Raw genomic sequence first — 17154 nt, forward strand, 5'->3', positions numbered from 1 at the left:
TAGTGTTCGTACAGGCTGTGCTAGTTGTTCTTCCTTAGGTCTTTCTGTATGTTTTTCATATTTAATGATTATTTCAGAAACAGAAAAAGAGTTGTGAGATTTTGATAACACTTCTTGCAGTAAAGCAGGCAGTGCCTTCATTTCTTCACAGGAAGAAAATGAACATTACATTTTTAAGGAACCTTTTTGAATTACTAGTTTCTTATATACGTTAAGCTTTTAGATGTCATTTTAGAGCTTGATTAGTTGGTAATCATAAACAATGCATTTTTGTGTTCATCAAAAATTAAATTTTAGAAAAAACACTGTTGGTAGAGAAGATAAATTTTCCTTGCAAGAAACTACAACTACACACAAATCCTTCTCTCAAGACAGTACCTGTTTATGAGAGGTTGATGTTCTACTGCTAGCTAATATATCAGACATCCTACATTGTACACCTTTAAATGTCAGGTTTTGAGAGATGATAAATTTTCAGCTTATTTGTGTGCTGTTTAATGAAAACACCCAAGTGTTTTTTAAGCAAAGGCTTGTAAAGAATACTTCTATTTCACGTCCCTATCTCTAATTTTTTTGAGCACATTTCCAATATATACATATTTATTTATTTTCACTTCATTTCCACTAGCTAAAACATGTAGTTGGGAAAAACACAATTTTATGCTCAGAACAACAACAAAAAAATCATTAATCATATTTTTTTATTATTATTTGATACATTTGTTTAACAATTACTTTGGCCAGTAGATGCTTGACCAAACATTTATATCAGTGTATTTTTAATCAATAGTTGCAAATCTTGAAGGGAGACTAGCTGTAAATGATTCTAAGGGAGTCTAATAATATTTTTTTTTTAAAAAAGGTAATCCACTTGGAATAACATGCCCATCAGAAGAGCTGTGTTGTTAACCTGTCAACAGGGCATTTTGAGCTGCTTGGGTATGTCAGGAAAAAAGTACTGTTTGGAGAATATTTCTACTTTTTCAGTTTCTGAATTCATGGTCTCAATAGTTCATTGCTCTAGTAGGTTTCAAGTTAAATATAGCTTATGTAAAAAATACATCTTTCATTATCATTACTTAACTCACTGAATTTAGTTTCCTTGGCTGACTGCTGGTTTTATATTTTGAGAGGGCAAATGGGAATACACAATCTAATATTTATTTCCAGTGAATTATATTTGCAGCCTTTTGTGGTAGTTTTTTGACTTCTTTCAGGAACTACCTGAGGTTTGTAGCTAAAGCAGATCTGAGCACAAACAAGCAACCCTTTTTTCCCTTGAGGAATATAACAACTGGAAGCAGAAACTGAGGAAGAGATTCTGCCACAGGTTGTGAACTGCTGGTTTTTATACCTGGATGGTAGTGTGACTCAAGCTTGGAGTCATTCTGACTGTGAAATCTATCTCACTCTAAAAGAGGCCTCAAGAATGTTTCTGTTAACCTGCTTAAGTGTGTGACTTGCTGCCTAAGAGATGGTTAGAGAGCTTTCCTGTCTCTTAGGACATGAAGAGTCACCTCAGTTTGTTTTGTTGGTGCAAAAGGTTTTTCTATGACACTACATGGGTTTTTTGTTTCCTAGTTTTGTTGGTTTTGGCTTCCCCCTCTTCTTGAGTCCGGTACACTCTTAATCATTTCCTGTCCAAATGACACAAATCCAGTCTTTTAATCTCTCCTTATATGTAAGGCTCTTTCATGCCTACAGTGTTTTTTCTCTTTTGTCAGTTCTTCTCTCTTACCATAGTTCTTTTTAGGTTGATCTCTCAGAGACTACACACAGAACATCAAATGAGGAATACTGTTATCACCATTTCCCAATGCTTATTTCAATCCCATTTAATTTTGTGCATGGGTGAAATCCTGGGTAAGCCCAGTAAGACAGTAGCAACACTTTAATTTTCAGTGCAGTGATGGTGCACTGAATGTTTTGCTTATGTTTTGCTTATGTTCTAAACATCGTGCTTATGTTTTTGACCTCCAGATCTCCTGGCCAGGTACTGCAGATGTTTCCATTATCTGAATCATTCTTGAATTGTAGTAAACTGTTAAAAAAAAAAAAAAAAAAAAAAAAAAAAAACAACAACAAAAACTACAATTTATAGCAATACTTCATTTATTTGTTTTCCAGGTTATGTCATCTTGAATATTTTGTTTGCAAATTGTCTATTTACTTAGCATGGTTCAGTTTGGTTCTTCCTTTTTTAGTCTTATCCTAGAAAAGATTAAAGTAAGGATGAAAAAACACAATGGTTAATTACAGTCATGCTTTGGTTCCTTGTCTCTGGTGGTCTCGGGTCTTTGAAAGACTGTTAGTCAGGCAGACATTAGAGCATATTGACTCCTGGGGTACACTGCTAGTTAGTGGTCTGTAACTAGGCATCATACACCTGATCGCCATCCTCTTGACCCATCTGTTCAGCCAGTTTTCAATCTACCACACTGTCTACTCATTCAGTAGACATCAACAACTTCTCTATGAGCAAATTATGGGAAACAGTGTTGAAAGCCTTACTGAAGTTGAATTAGACAACTGTCCTTTCTTTGTCTACCAAGCCAGTCATTTCATTGCAGAAGTTTATCTTGTTGGCATGACTTCCCCTTGGTGAATCCATGTTGACTTCTCATGACTTTCTTGTCATTTATGTGCCTGGAACTGATTTACAGGATTAACTTCTCCATCGGGAGTCAAGGTGAGGCTGACTGGCCAGTAGTTTGCTGAGTCCTCCTTCTTGCCCTTGTTGAAGATAGGAGTGACATTTGGTTTCCTCCATTTTTTTTGGCATTTCTCTCAGTGTCTGTGAGAGTTCAAAGATTATCAGAAGTGGCCTTGCAATGATATCTGCCAACTCCCTAATCATAGGTGCATCCCATAAGGACTCATGGACATCTGATGATACTCTGCAAAAAAATAAAATAGTATATTCTTTATATAATGATATATATTTATGAATTCTTAGGGTAGTTTTTGTAGATAACTAAACTTTTGCAGATTGTTCCCATTAAAGTGAGTTTAAAATAGTTTAATGTACACAGAGTTTCCGTGGAGAGTTCAGCATAAGATTTTATTTTTGATTCCTGATATTTATACTTTTAGCCATCAGCATTTATTCACTGTATAACAAGTATTCTCTTAACCTTTTATGAAGCAAATTTGAAGGAATTACACAAGTGCTACTAATTCCTTTGGGAGACCTCTTCTTTTTGAGATATATAGTCCTGACAGCAGCTATGTAATCCATCACTTGATTTTTTTTTCATAAGCCTTTCAAAAAAAGTTCACTTTTGCAAGTCAGAGGAAATGAAGATGTAAAAGACTCATAGTAATTACTTCATGATATTAAATTAAATCAATCCAAGCATACAAAAGGAGCAAGAGGCTGTTTTTTGTTTTGTTTTGTTTTTAATTTGCAGCTGTTTCTTTTTGCCAGTAGCCAGAGTTCATTTTGAGCACTGCATCAATAGCTTCAGTAAACTCGTGCATTATTTCATTTTGATTTCCTGTGCTAAATTAATACCTCTGTAGTATAATTTTATGATTAACATGGCCTGAATGCATGAGCTAAGATATTTTTCCACTTGGGTGAAAAATGGGTAAATTCATAAAGAAAGGATCCAATGCTGAGATTTCAAATGTTAACCCTACTGTGCTGTAGAGTTTGTAGGTTTAAAAGTGTGGAATAATTTTCAAATAAACAAAAGCATGTTAAAATTGAACTTTTAAAATTGAGAATGTAAAGATGAATAAAGCATGTTGACTCATAAATGTTATTTTTTTTTATTAAAACTTTCCATATAAGTCTGAGCTAGCATTGGACAAATGATTCCAAATGGTTTACTAGCTCTTAGGATATATTGCTTATATCTCAAGTCATGGGTGAGACCGTGTACACAGCAACCCATAGTGAATCTGGCTACCAGTGTTTGTTTAATAGCCAAGGAGATGAGAGCTTTTGCCTCACTTGGATGTCTCCCAGGCTTGCTCACTGGCTCTCCTCCCAGGCTTCTGTTCATTAGTTCCCTACTGCCCCTCCCAGCAGGCAGGTAGCTGCTGGCCTGGGAAGACTGGGCATAAAGTTGTGTTGGTTCCTGCTGTACCACTGCTTGCAGCTGTCAGTCTTGGGCATCACCATCCAGAATGCATGGACATCAGGAAGATGGCCTCCATCTTCCTGATCTTGCCCTACTTCCAGAATTTTACTTCTAGGCAGAATACTCACGCTCTTCTTTCCAGGTCCATTTCTTCCTGAGATCAATTCTTCTTTTTGCAGACCTTCCTCTGCTACCTTCTCTTTCTGCTGGAACACCAAGCTCAGATTGTTTCCAATCTAGATAGCCCATATGCAGAAGTCGAGCATGTAATCAACCTTATATTTAGTGACTCAGTTTCCTGTCGCTTTAGATTCAGGTTGTGCCATTTTCGCTTTTGCTTGATGATATAAAAATTTGCAACCACCTTATACGAGTTGCAGCTAGCAAGTAGTGGACTTTTGCTTAAGAGCTCAAAATTAAATTCTGAACATTTATCTCCCTCTTCATTGTCACCACTACAGTCAAATACAGTCAAATACCTTTCAATGGTTAGCATTCATAATTCCGCTTTTTATTTTTAATCTAAAACGTTGGCATAAAAACAATAGTAGGTAGGAAAAGGGAAAACAAAACAAACAAACAAAAAAACAAAACAAAAAAACAAAAAACAAAAACAAAACAAAACAAAACAAAACACAGAAAAAAAAACGAAAACAACAAAAAAAAACCTTACCAGTATTTAAGAATTTTCCTGAATGTAAAATTTAGAATGTTGACATACTAGGAAGTATATTACATCCAACTTTTTCTTATCCAACTATCCTTATCTCTGAGCAGAAAAAATAAACTAAAATAAACTGAGTGATTCTAAATCTATATATGTCTAGTTTTTAGGAAGTTTTAATTTCTGTTATGCATTGGAGTCCTGTTAAGTTTCATTTTTAAACCAGATATTAAGGTGGAGATCAGAGATCAAATCTTTGTCTTGTATGAACTGCCATAACTCTGCTGACTGTGGTGGAACTCTGAAAACTTAGATTTTTTGGCATTGATTGCCAAAAGGGAACATTAAAAAGAACATAATCTCCTGTCTCTTAGCCCAGTGAAGTTCTAGACAGAGCAATTACTTGCGATGGTTTAAGAAATGTTTGAAGTGGAATAATGTATATCGGCATATTATATTTGTTTTTCAAGTTGTGAATGTCAGCAGTTCTCATAGCAAAAGACTGGATTAAGAGTACCTGTGGGAATTCAGTGGGATATATTATTTTGAAGGCATTCCAAATGGAAGTGTGTAGCAAGGGAGTGTCTGCTTTGCATAGTTGCATGGTATTATTGATCATGTAGTTGATGTTTGCTTATGCTGTGACAGGGGTGGTGCTAGGCGACAGTTCCCGTTACGTGAAACCCTGTTGCTTGAAACAGCAGGATCTTGCCTTTGCTAATAGTTCAAGCCCTTTTGAACTTGGAACTCAAAATGATTGGTAAATCATTTGCCTCTTTCTGAAAGCCGAACCTTGCCTCTGTGAGTTGCAATGGCTTCTTGTTCTCATTTCCAGCTGTGCTGACTGACAGATCTGCTCCTGAGCCCAGAACAAGGAACACTAGCCATTAATAGCCGAGTCATTAACAGACTTGATGAAATAGACTTGTCAAAACTGTTGTAGTTTCAGTGTCTGTGTTTTGGTGATACTAGGAATGCTTAAATTGATGATGACAAGTTAGTCTGAGACTTAATAGCATAACAATATGAATAATAAATATATAATGATAGCATATAATATAATGATATAATAAAATATTATTTATATTATATTATATATTTATGTAATGATAAAACATATAATTTATTATATCATTATAATATATTATATTGTTATAATATATTATAATATATTATTAGATATATTAATGTAAAATAGTATAATATAATGTAATATAATAATGTAATATAATAATATAATATAATGTATTAATGTAATAAGATATTAATATAATATAATAATAGCATAACAATTAAGAACATAATATTGTAAAGTTCTCTGCAGAGTAGTTGGTCTTTCAGGATAACGGTAATAATTGTATTACCGGTATATAACGGTAATAATTGTAATGGTAATAATCCAAAATATTTAGAGCCCATTCTTTTTTTTAGTACACAGTTTTATGTACTGCCTGAAAATTACCTTCATAACATCAGTGTTCTGTCAAAGTGAGAGAATAACCTGACATTACAGAAGCTTTCTTTTGTTAATAAGAAAGTCTCCATTTAATATGAAACATGTACATATCTGTACATGTTTAAAAATATGTACATGTACATATCTGTACATGTAAAAAGCCCTCTTTGTCAGCAGGGCTTTTATTTTTTCAGTGAATAACACAGGCATATTCTGAAAGTTAAAACTTTGTTAGTGGTTATATGAAAGTGTTTCTAGACATGTAATTTCAAAAAGTTACAAATGGAAAAACGACAGAAGCAGCTTAAAAGAATGTAATTCATATATTACTAGTTCTGCTGTTTCATACTCTGAAAAGATAAGTTTCTAAGTTTAACCATAGAAAGTTGACTATGCCATATTGAAGCCATGTGGCAGAACAATAAATATGAATTATCTATATACATATTAAGGATCTGTGTAACTTGCTAGTTAACATAGTTCTTCTAAAGCAAGTTCTAAACAAACACTAGTTTCTACTAGTATGACTAGTTTCACACAATAGTGCTCTGAAATAGCATCATTTCATGTGGCAAGAAAACAGAATGCTCTCTGCAGAGGCTGATGAGAATACATAAATCTGAAGCCTAGAAAAATACTATTTTTACCTTTAAATTTAAACCCCCAAATGCTTTCATTTCTTTAAACACAGTAGAACATTGCCAAAGGTTCAAATGAAGAAAAAAATATGTTGGTGTGTTTTCTTCTCATTTCTATATTCTGCAGTACTTGCCAAATTTAAAGCTTTCTTAGAATAATATAAATATCCTCCCTGCCTTTCATTTTTGAGAAATTTATTATTTCAGTATAAAATGATAAGTTAAAAGTTCTGGTTATTCAGTCAGGACAGTTAAAACGTAGAGCGAGAATCGTATTCATCGCTGCTCATCTTTACCATTGGTATCTTCTCATAATGTAAGAAGTATCCCAGAACTTTCCCCAGTTACCTTTTCAACTTTCAAAAGACATTAAATTAAATATATATAATTAAATTAAATATATGTACGTAATACCGTATGTGTGTTTATAATGGCCACTGCAACAACTTCAAGTTTGGCACTTTGGGATGTTTCTTTACTTTGGATTTTGTCTCCCTACAATTGCATTTACAGTACTACTGTTAAAAATGTGGTATTTATTTAGTATCACCTTTATCGCTAATATGAACTAAAAAAAAAGGTATAATAAAGTCATTTCTAAATTACTTTTTTTTGCCTTTGGTGTAGAAACAGTTTTTTATTACAAGAGCATTGGCCATGATAACACATTAATTAATTTGCAGAGAGACCAGAAGGTTTGGTTACAGCTTTAATGAAAAGGATATAAATGATTTCTTTGTGAGGGGATAAAAAAAAAAAGAGTTGAGTACAATAAAAATGGAGTTAAGGGAGAATAAGACTCCATGACAAAACACTTTCCATCCACTTAACAGCTTCAGATGGAACTCAATTTAGGACACAGGAAGAGAGCCAAATGATGAAATCCCTAAGGCAAAACTGCTTGTGGAAGGTTTTAAATTCAAATCAGATTCTACAGAGGTATTGGTATTTGCATTTGACAGAAAGTAGCGGTTTAATTATTAAAGGTAGAGTAAAATATTTTAAACGCATTATCTAAATTATTAAGCTAAATTGAAGTTAATGCTTTTTCTTTTTCATTTTGTTTTTATTGCACTGGTCATACTATTTGAAAAAACACCCAGTAAATCCATATAAAGTTTCTCTCCAATCTTCCAATATAACAAACTTCCTTTACTCAGAATAGGATTTAAATACTTGCATAGATTTAGATAAGTATTCAAGGAAATAGGTATAAGCATGTATATATATACTTAGATAATATATATAGATTATATATATAATATATAGATAGATATAGATTATATATCTAATATATATATAGATTATATATATATATACTTAGATTCCTTGCTAGATTGAGTCTTGCACTATTTTTATTTTAAACATAATTCCTGTTTTAATAGTGCTTTGATTGTTGTATGTATGTTTTTAGAAATAAAAAGTTCGCATCTCTGAAAACCACATATATGTTATAAAAATTCATTCATTTTCTTTTTTTTTTTGTTTGTTTGTTTTTTTACTCCCTTGAGGAGAAATACATACTCTATGACTGTCTGGTTTGAGCCTCTTTTTATTTTTATGTTAAGTGCAAATTTAAACTAGAGAAACAAAATGAAGGAACTACACTTTGCAGTTGTGTTGGAACTAAATGGGGCGTTTTGTTCTAGTTTTGGCGCTTATCTTTGAGAAAACTCACAGGTTTTCTGTGCTCATTTTATTATGTGAAAAAATTGAGAAGTTGATCACTGTATTATTCCTAAAGCTGTAAGTGGGTATGCTGTGAAAAGGCTAGAACAGAAAGCCTTGAACAGAAAGGTGTGGGGTTCCAAACTTGCTGTGAAGGAAACAGATACAGAGTGATGTGCTTTCAGGAGTCCATATTGCTGAAGGTGGTATGTTATATCGCACTGTATGAGTGGAGTTCCCAAACTGCAGAAGACCATGTCTTCATGTATATATCACAGTCACAGACCAGGCAAGAGGAGAAAAGAGGAAGGTGTGAACTACCAATACCCAAAATGACTCCTGGGTAGCATCTAAGGGAACAAGAGATGACAGAAAATACCAGTCAGATGCTATATGAGTCTATATGAGACAATGAGGAGAATTCAAGCTCCTAACCTATGAGCCAAATAGTGCAAATGCTAGTGCTGTGTTTTCTTTGCAGAAAGATTAGAGCAGGTCTGTGAACTGAAAAATTTCCCTTGCTCCTCTTCTCTAGTGCAGCTTTTCATAGAATCATAGAATGGCTCGGGTTGGAAAGTAACTTAAAGAAATCTAACTCCAACCCCCCTGCAGGGATGGAGTGGGCAGGGATGTCGCCCACTAGATGAAGGCCCCATCCAGCCTGACTGTGAACACCTCCAGGTTCAATCTACAACTTCTCCTGGCAACCTGAGAAGTTGTAGGTTCAGTATGATTTTAATCTATAATTTGATCTCATCCAACTGCTGGACAGTAGCAGAGCTGCCATTCATGTGTAGTAGACCATGCATAGACCATAGAGATGCACATTGCTTGACTATGTGCCACCTTTTTCTTCTAGTAGCTGCATGCTGGTGACCTAGAAGACCACAGAAATTAATCATTCTCGAACTACACACCCTACTGGGGATCTGTTGTCCTAGTTCCTATGATATATCTTAGATATGAAATTAAATAGGAAAGTTCATATGCCAGTACTTTGCTTTGATGTGTACAGATAAAGAACAAATTTATATTTTTATATTTTATGTAATATTAGTATATTAATTATATACTAAATATATAGTATATATATACTATATAATATATAGTATATATAAATACTATATATACTATATATATACTATATAGTATCACGTATATACTATATAATGTATACTATATATAAACTATATATGTATATATAAACTTTAAAACTACTATATATCTACATAACTACAGAACTATCTTACATGTTATGTTATATGTTATATATTATATATCGTGTATTATATATTATATATTATATGTTTTATATATTATAATTTTAAAGTTTGAGTGCTTGATCATCCAATGTATGATTCCTCTTTGATTCAGTCAGAATTGTAAGAAGATCATCTGTCTGTATACACACAAAAGACAGTTGACTTGAGGTAAACAAAGTAAAATCACAAGAATTCTGATAAACATCTAAAATGCCTTCTGATTACTATGTGTTTTCTGGTATTCCAAGGACAGTATTGCCATTACAACACTTGTTCAAGTGTTGCATTAACAGTGAACTTCACAGCTTTAGTCTGGAAAAAAATAGAAAAATAACAAACAAGTGTCCTTATGTGATTGGAAGCCTTTGAGGGTGGAAAAAAACTCCTGGCCTAACACTGCTAAATTTTACATTTTTTTTCTGTTTCCTTTAGTTTGTTGGCTGTTTTATTCAGGCTTCATGTCATCTAATTTTAGCAGTAATCTTTTTAATAGTCATCCATACTCTATTGACTGGTGAAGAACAGCCCTCCCCAGAGACTTGGAGTGGATGAATACCTTTTCTCCTTTTTCTATCTATTGAAATCCTATCCTTAGTTCCCTTTCACTTAGTCCCTTTTACTCCTTGTTCTCTATGAATTCTTTAGAATTGGACTGTTTTTCTATCTGTGTTGCTGTGTACATTTGTGTATCTTTTTATATCTTTGGTTAGGTTTTAGGTGTTATCCAATTAGTAACAGATAATGTAAACAACGACCTTGTATTAAGAAAGACATCCATTATTCAAGTTAAAGAACATAATTCATACAGCTGCAGCAAGTTATTAGCTTTGTTCTGAATTTACGTAAAATAAGATCATAAAGGTTTGTTGTATATTTTTAAAGGCCATTTTATTTTCCAGTGTTTTGTGTAGTGTGATGAAAAGTCAATTCTTTTATGTTCAAAAAACAGTATATTTACCTATGTATAATATACCTATTAAAAAATTCAAAGTACATTACCTACTTTTACAGCTTGCTCTGCATGAGCAACAAGGAAAGGCATAACAATAGTGACCAAAAGGTGTTTTAGTTACATTACTAATTTTACCATGTTTTGGAATAATCTCGTTGTTTCAGCTTCTGCTACATTTGAAGACTTTCAAATCCGGCCCCATGCTCTTTTTGTTCATTCTTATCGAGCACCAGCCTTTTGTGACCATTGCGGAGAAATGCTGTGGGGACTTGTGCGTCAGGGACTCAAATGTGAAGGTAAGGTGCAGTGAAGTAGGCTTTTCAGACTCAGGAAGGGAGTCTTCCATTCCATTTATGAATGTTGTTTCTGGTGCTACTTTTAAAGTTGCTTGGTATCAAAAGAATTATACAGTTGGTAGAGACATTAAGAACAAACTGTCGTAATAATAAACTAACTGATTAAGGAACTGATCTTTTTGAATCCTCTGAGGTCTCCTAGATAGTGATCATGTGGACATGTGAAAAAAAAAAAAAAAGTGTATAAATATTTTATATTTATAGTGTATAAATATTTTTAAGGAAAGGTTATCTGTATTTTATTTAGAATAGAATAGTCCAGTTGGAAGGGACCTTAAAAGATCATCTAGTCCAGCTGCCTGATCACTTCAGGGCTAACTAAAAGTTAAAGTCTATTAATGAGGGCATTGTCCAAATGCCTCTTGAACACAAACAGGCATGGGGCATCAACTACCTGTCAGGGAAATCTTGTTCCACAAAAAGTGTTCCACACCTTCACCACAAAGTATGTTTTTCTAATGTCCACTCTGAATGTGACACAGCATTATGCTATTCCCTTGGGTCCTGTCATCGGTTACTAGGGAGAAGAGACCGGCACCTCCCTCCCCACTTCCCGTTCAAGAGAACTCTCCTGACTTCTCAATGAGTCTGAGCCTATTTCCTAATTCTATATCACATGAATTCAGTTCATTAAAGTGAAATTACTATCAGTCCATATGAAGTTGTAATAGCTGTCTTTTCTCATTTAACCAGAACTATTTGACCCCTGCCAGACTGTGTATGCAATGGAATATACTATGTCCAGTGAAAGACTTCCTTACTTCCCAAATAGTTGTCACAGAACTTTCCTGCTCTTTCAGAACATTGATTTTTGAAAAATGAAAGAAACAACATTGATTATAGATAAAAGCTTTCCAGAGCTTGTAACTTACTCTCTCTAAAAATTTGTAAAATATAGGAACTAAACAAGCAGAGTAAAGGAAAAACGTTCAGTCAAAATTAATGTGTCATTTGTATTTACTAAATAATAATAAAAAGTGTTCTTTTCTCTTTCCAGTAATAAACTGTAATCAAATAGTTGTAAACTTCTCTTTACAGGATGTGGCCTAAATTACCATAAGAGATGTGCATTTAAAATTCCTAACAACTGCAGTGGCGTACGGAAAAGGCGCCTGTCAAATGTTTCCTTAACAGGACTCAGCTCTGTTCGTACAGTTTCTGCAGAACCTTCACCCAGTATGCCGGATGAAGTCCTTCTGGTACGCAATTCCTTAGCTATGGAGGGCACAGATGTTGCTATTAAGCAATGACATTTAGTGCTATAGGATCTGTTTTTGCTTGTTGTAGACTACAGAGGAGGGGGTAGTATGCAAATTATAAAGCTATGCTGTGGGAAAAGGCATCTTGACGTAAAAGGGAGGTCACCAGCTTAAGGTATGTGAGATTGAGGTATGTGTCACTTCTGATACTCCCAGTAGTCTCTTACCTTTGTGAAGAATTAGGTTATGTTGAAGGTCTGAAACTGCCACCTATAGTGAAGAGAGAAGCTGTATCTTGGAGGATGTTTTCCCTGGAACTAGGAGTTAAATTTCTTCTGCAGCAGATGATTGTGTCCAGTAATTCATGATATAGGGAAGAAGGGGCCTCAAAATACTGAGCCAAATACCACTGCATCAAACACAGTATTTTTAACAGTCAAGGCTATAGTTAATTCACTTCAGCCTGTATGTTTAACGTATTTCTTAGTGTTCAGAAGAAAGAAAAATCTTCTTTATTTCCCTAAACAAGTCTTTGTGGTGAATGTAGTATATATGGAATGTGTGTACTTATCTGTGCATATGTGTGTAGATGTAGATGTACAAGATACACACCTGCACACATACATATACAGCATATTTGTGTATACATTAATACAGTACTTTTCTGTCATGAAAACAAGACATCTGAGAACTAAATGCAACGACTGAAATAAGTTAGAATATGTATTTTTAATCTTTGCAATATTTGTTCTTTTTAACATTAATGGTCATAATATACTGTAATAGTTAAGAATTTACACTGTGTGTAAATGACTCCACTCCTAAGTGAAAGTTTTGAAAACTTTAAGGTTTGAAAGAGAGGAAAGAATTTATAAGCACACACAACAATTATCGTGTTTTCCTCTCAATTAGAATATTAAACTTATTAAACTTGACATACTTAAAGGACACTATTGCAAATGATGTAGACCTGGTGTTATATGCAGTGCCATCTATGAGCCATAATTATGTACTTATGCTGCTGATTATCATTAGCCTAAAGCTACTTGGAAATTATGGTTAACATTATGAATCTGTATTTTTAATTGAAAAGCTGCATAAATGAGTAAGGTGCTTAAGTTCTGCAAAAACTGCAGCACCAGATCTTTATAGATTATTTGTAATTCTCAGTAGGTTGTTTCAAAATGCTGACTTATTCAGACCAATACAGATGAAATTTAGAGGAAGGCTGACCCTAATTCTGAATTGTGTCTGGAATTTGGTTTTAAAATGCTGTATGGGTTAGAGTTCTAGTATATGCTCTGTATGTGCACTGAATTCAGTTACAAGATATCAATAAAAAAATTAAGTTTGAAAATGCTTTTAATTATGTGGCTCTCTTGGTTGCTAATATACTCTTAAATGAAATACCTGTTTTGCAAAGCTTTAAATCTGTTTAAAGGTTTAAATCTGTTGAAAATATTAAAATTAAAATAAATACATTGTGTCATACGTACCGAAGACTACTTCTCTAGGACCTTGTAATCCTCAGAGTACCCAAGCTGATGATTCAGAACATCACACATGCATGTGTGCGAGCACGTGCACGCACACATGCATGCACAAAGAAAATATATTTAAAGGAAGTAGCAGGGATGGGCATAAGCCTAGGGAAATGAAATAGATAGCTTTCCAATTTCACTTTTATTTCAGGAAGTCACAGTATCATTCACCAGATTTTCAGATGATCTCACATACTACTACGTCTTTTGTTTTGTTTTCGTTTCTTTTTTTTTGCATTGAATATGTTCAAATTCCCCCTTCCCCCCTTTTTTTTTTCTGAATGTGCATAAGCTTTGTCAGTTTTCCTATATCAGATCTGTCCTTTGGACTACATTCTTCTGCAGTACTCATGAGATAAGTTTTATGGCTGTTTATAATGTGGTATCAATCAAAGCATGCACTTTGGAATGTGTTTCATTCTTCTACAGTCTGTGTGAATATACTGAGACATCATCCTCATTCACAAAATTTATCATTCATTATTGTTATTAGTATTGGTATGGTACTTGAATCACTGATAGTAAAATATAGTCTCTATTTGAGACCAGTGAATTCAGAGATCTGCTGGTTACTTTAACGGGATTAAAATAAATATTATTTTTACCCCTATTTACTATGTGGTGTGAGAGCAGTTGAGAGAGTATGAGCTTCTGGAGACCTTTCATAGGTGGAATTATTATCGGAGTCATGATTTGAGAATCTTTCTTTGTTGACAATGTATGAACCAGTAAGAAGCCAACTTTAGCTCATACTGTTAAATTTAACTTGTAAGTCTGGCTGCTGGAAACATGCCACATAGGAACTTAAGAAGTTTAGCCCTAACTTACGAAATTGTGGCATTTGAAAAATCTTTCAGACATGGTAATGTGGAATCTTTCAAAGGGTACTTTAATTATCCTTTCCTAGGGAACCACCACATGCAGGCAGTTTCAGCTTGGGTATAGATATGTCTTCATTTGCCAATAAAGCATTTCATTTGAGCTGAAAATTAACTGAGGACTATAGTTAAATGCAGCTTTAAAAATCTACTTCCAAAGAATAAAGTCTGGGCAATAACCTTTTTTGATTCTTGACTTCGTAGTGTACAACACTTCAAATGGAAATGTTAAAATTATGTAGGACTAGGAGAATGTTTTGTTACTCGTGTTTTTATCTATCATAGCTCAAATGCAATTCTTTTGCATTCCATTCTATAACACAGAATGAAAGTATAAAATAATAGCACATCCATGCTTGCTTCTAAAGTAACATTATTTTCTGTCTTTTTTTTCCCATATTTCTCTGTTCTTTTTTTTTTTTTTTTTTTTTTAATTCTTCTTTCCAACTTCCTGTCTCAGTCTCCTGTCAGCCCTGGCTATGAGGTATGTACTAAATATACTCTACTCCCTACCATACTGTCAGGAGCATTCTTCACTGACTATCAGCATCAGTGTGAAATAATGCATGGAGTTATTCAGATTATGATGGCCTTATGTGATCTTCAGAACTAAAGAGCATTTTTTTTTTCTTTTGGAAAGAGTATGTCTGATAAAAAACTTTAAAGTTGGGATTCCAAAGTAAAGATCACGATTCTGCTTATATTAAACAGTAAAATTAGCTAAAACACCCTGGCATTAAAATATTTTTATATGAAAGTGACATAATGGTTGGACTACAGCCTTTCTTTACTGGTAGTAATACATGGGAAGAAAATTTTAATTTCACTTTCAGAACACTGGGAATTTGCTGGAATAATGTAGAAAATAGACCTTTTAAGCTAAACAAACCTGACCTTTAAGTGTTCAACAGCAAACTTCTAATACCATAATGCAGGGTGGTAGCTTTTTTTCAGAATATAGTTGCATTTGAAAAAACAGTCAAAGATTCTGTATTTCCCTGGAAATAATATTAAAAAACAAACAAAACAAATAAACAAAAAAAAGTGTACAGCTAAGTTACAGCTATAAATACACATAGTATGAAGTCTACCTTAATGAGAGAACAATATTTTGATATTTTTAATGCATACTTCATGTCAAAATTTGTCCTCTTTGGCTTTTGGTATTGATTTCCCAAAGAAGCTCTTTAAATGTAGTAAGTTTCAAAAGAGTTTGGAACTATGAAATTTTGGCATCTTTCCCATGTGACATATATTTGAGATACAGCTGTAGAAGAGCTATAAAGCTGAGTGAAAATGTTTTCTTTTTTAGAATTACTACCTAGTTAATCTGAGGAATAGTTTGTTGCAATGAAATATAGATTATCGTGGCCAAACATTTTATCTTTTTAAAAGAAATTACTGTATTTTTTTTCTCAAACACGAGTATTTTTATTCTAGCGTGCCTAAGTATTATAGTGTGCCCTGGAAGTGCTGTTCCACAAAATACTCAAAACAATACCAACACATATAGAACAGAGTTTTACTAATATATAAAAATTTTATTTTATGTGCTATCTAAAAAATTATCCATCAATCCATATGGTGTTAGATCATCCTCAAATAACAGTAATTAAAAGTAGTAAAGAAAAAACATAAAGATATTATTTGGGAAAGAAAAAAAAAAGAAAAATGTTTTTCTTTTTACAAAAGGAAAAAATATGTTAACCTTCTGTGTTTTTACTTTAAAGTACATTTATATGACACAACAGAATTCTATGTCTATGTTATTTATGTTTCCATTATTTTGGTAAGCTTTATTCATCCTTCTAGAAGTGATGAATTTTGATGTTGAGGTAATTTGGTAGATATATTGGCCGTGATTTCTCAGAAAAAGCCTAGCTGAGTTTTGCATTTAAAATAGGAATGTTGTGTCTTATGGGGCACAGTTAAGCGGATTATTACAGAGTTACTTATTGCTTTTTAATGGAAAATCAGGAATTTTTTTTTGCACAATAGTTTACTTCATTTTAGTTAAAAAGACTATTTGTGTATCACTGACAGAATACAAAGCACCAGGTGTTGCCTTCCTGTATAGATTTATTATAAGCAGAGGTGGCTTGAGAATGCTGATCTGTATACAGAAGAGTGATTTTGAAGAAGTAGGACAGTAGGGTCTATGGGAGGGAATTGTCTTCAGTTATAGATAGGCATTTTCTCTTTCTTCCCTTGTTCTCAGCTCCTAACACAGCTGTCTTTTTCTCTTGCTCCTTTAAAATAAGGAATCCAGTGAGTCAAAAATTCCCACTTTACAAAGCCTTCCTTTTCCACACTCAGGTAGAAGATGTCTCCTTTTGTCAGTTCCAGTCCCTATAACTCCCCCACCAACTCACTGGACTGGAAAAAAGGAGCCCTTGAGGGATGGGTTAAAGAAGGCCTGGAGTGTTGCAGCTGAGAGCAGCTTTGTGCCTTA

At 33.6% G+C, this 17154-nt stretch overlaps 1 protein-coding gene and 1 long non-coding RNA gene across 3 annotated transcripts in view; one reads left to right on the forward strand and one right to left on the reverse strand.

Annotated features, from left to right (window-relative positions):
• PRKD1 (protein kinase D1) overlaps positions 1-17154 on the forward strand; it is a 123758-nt gene that overhangs the window by 72856 nt on the left and 33748 nt on the right. Inside the window, exons 3-5 of one of the 2 annotated variants that reach the window (XM_084521242.1) lie at positions 10893-11024; positions 12123-12283; positions 15163-15186. In XM_084521242.1, the coding sequence (XP_084377368.1) occupies positions 10893-11024; positions 12123-12283; positions 15163-15186 (317 nt within the window). The remainder of the gene's footprint in view (positions 1-10892; positions 11025-12122; positions 12284-15162; positions 15187-17154) is intronic. The other variant, XM_084521243.1, reaches the window with a different exon arrangement.
• Positions 2095-14067, reverse strand: LOC311437673. Its single transcript, XR_014693633.1, has 2 exons — positions 13780-14067; positions 2095-2897 (listed from the first exon to the last, which is right to left on the reverse strand). It is a non-coding gene; the product is annotated as an uncharacterized lncRNA (long non-coding RNA).

Source organism: Aythya ferina (assembly GCF_964211825.1).
Source record: "Aythya ferina genome assembly, chromosome: 5".
Taxonomy (NCBI): domain Eukaryota; kingdom Metazoa; phylum Chordata; class Aves; order Anseriformes; family Anatidae; genus Aythya; species Aythya ferina.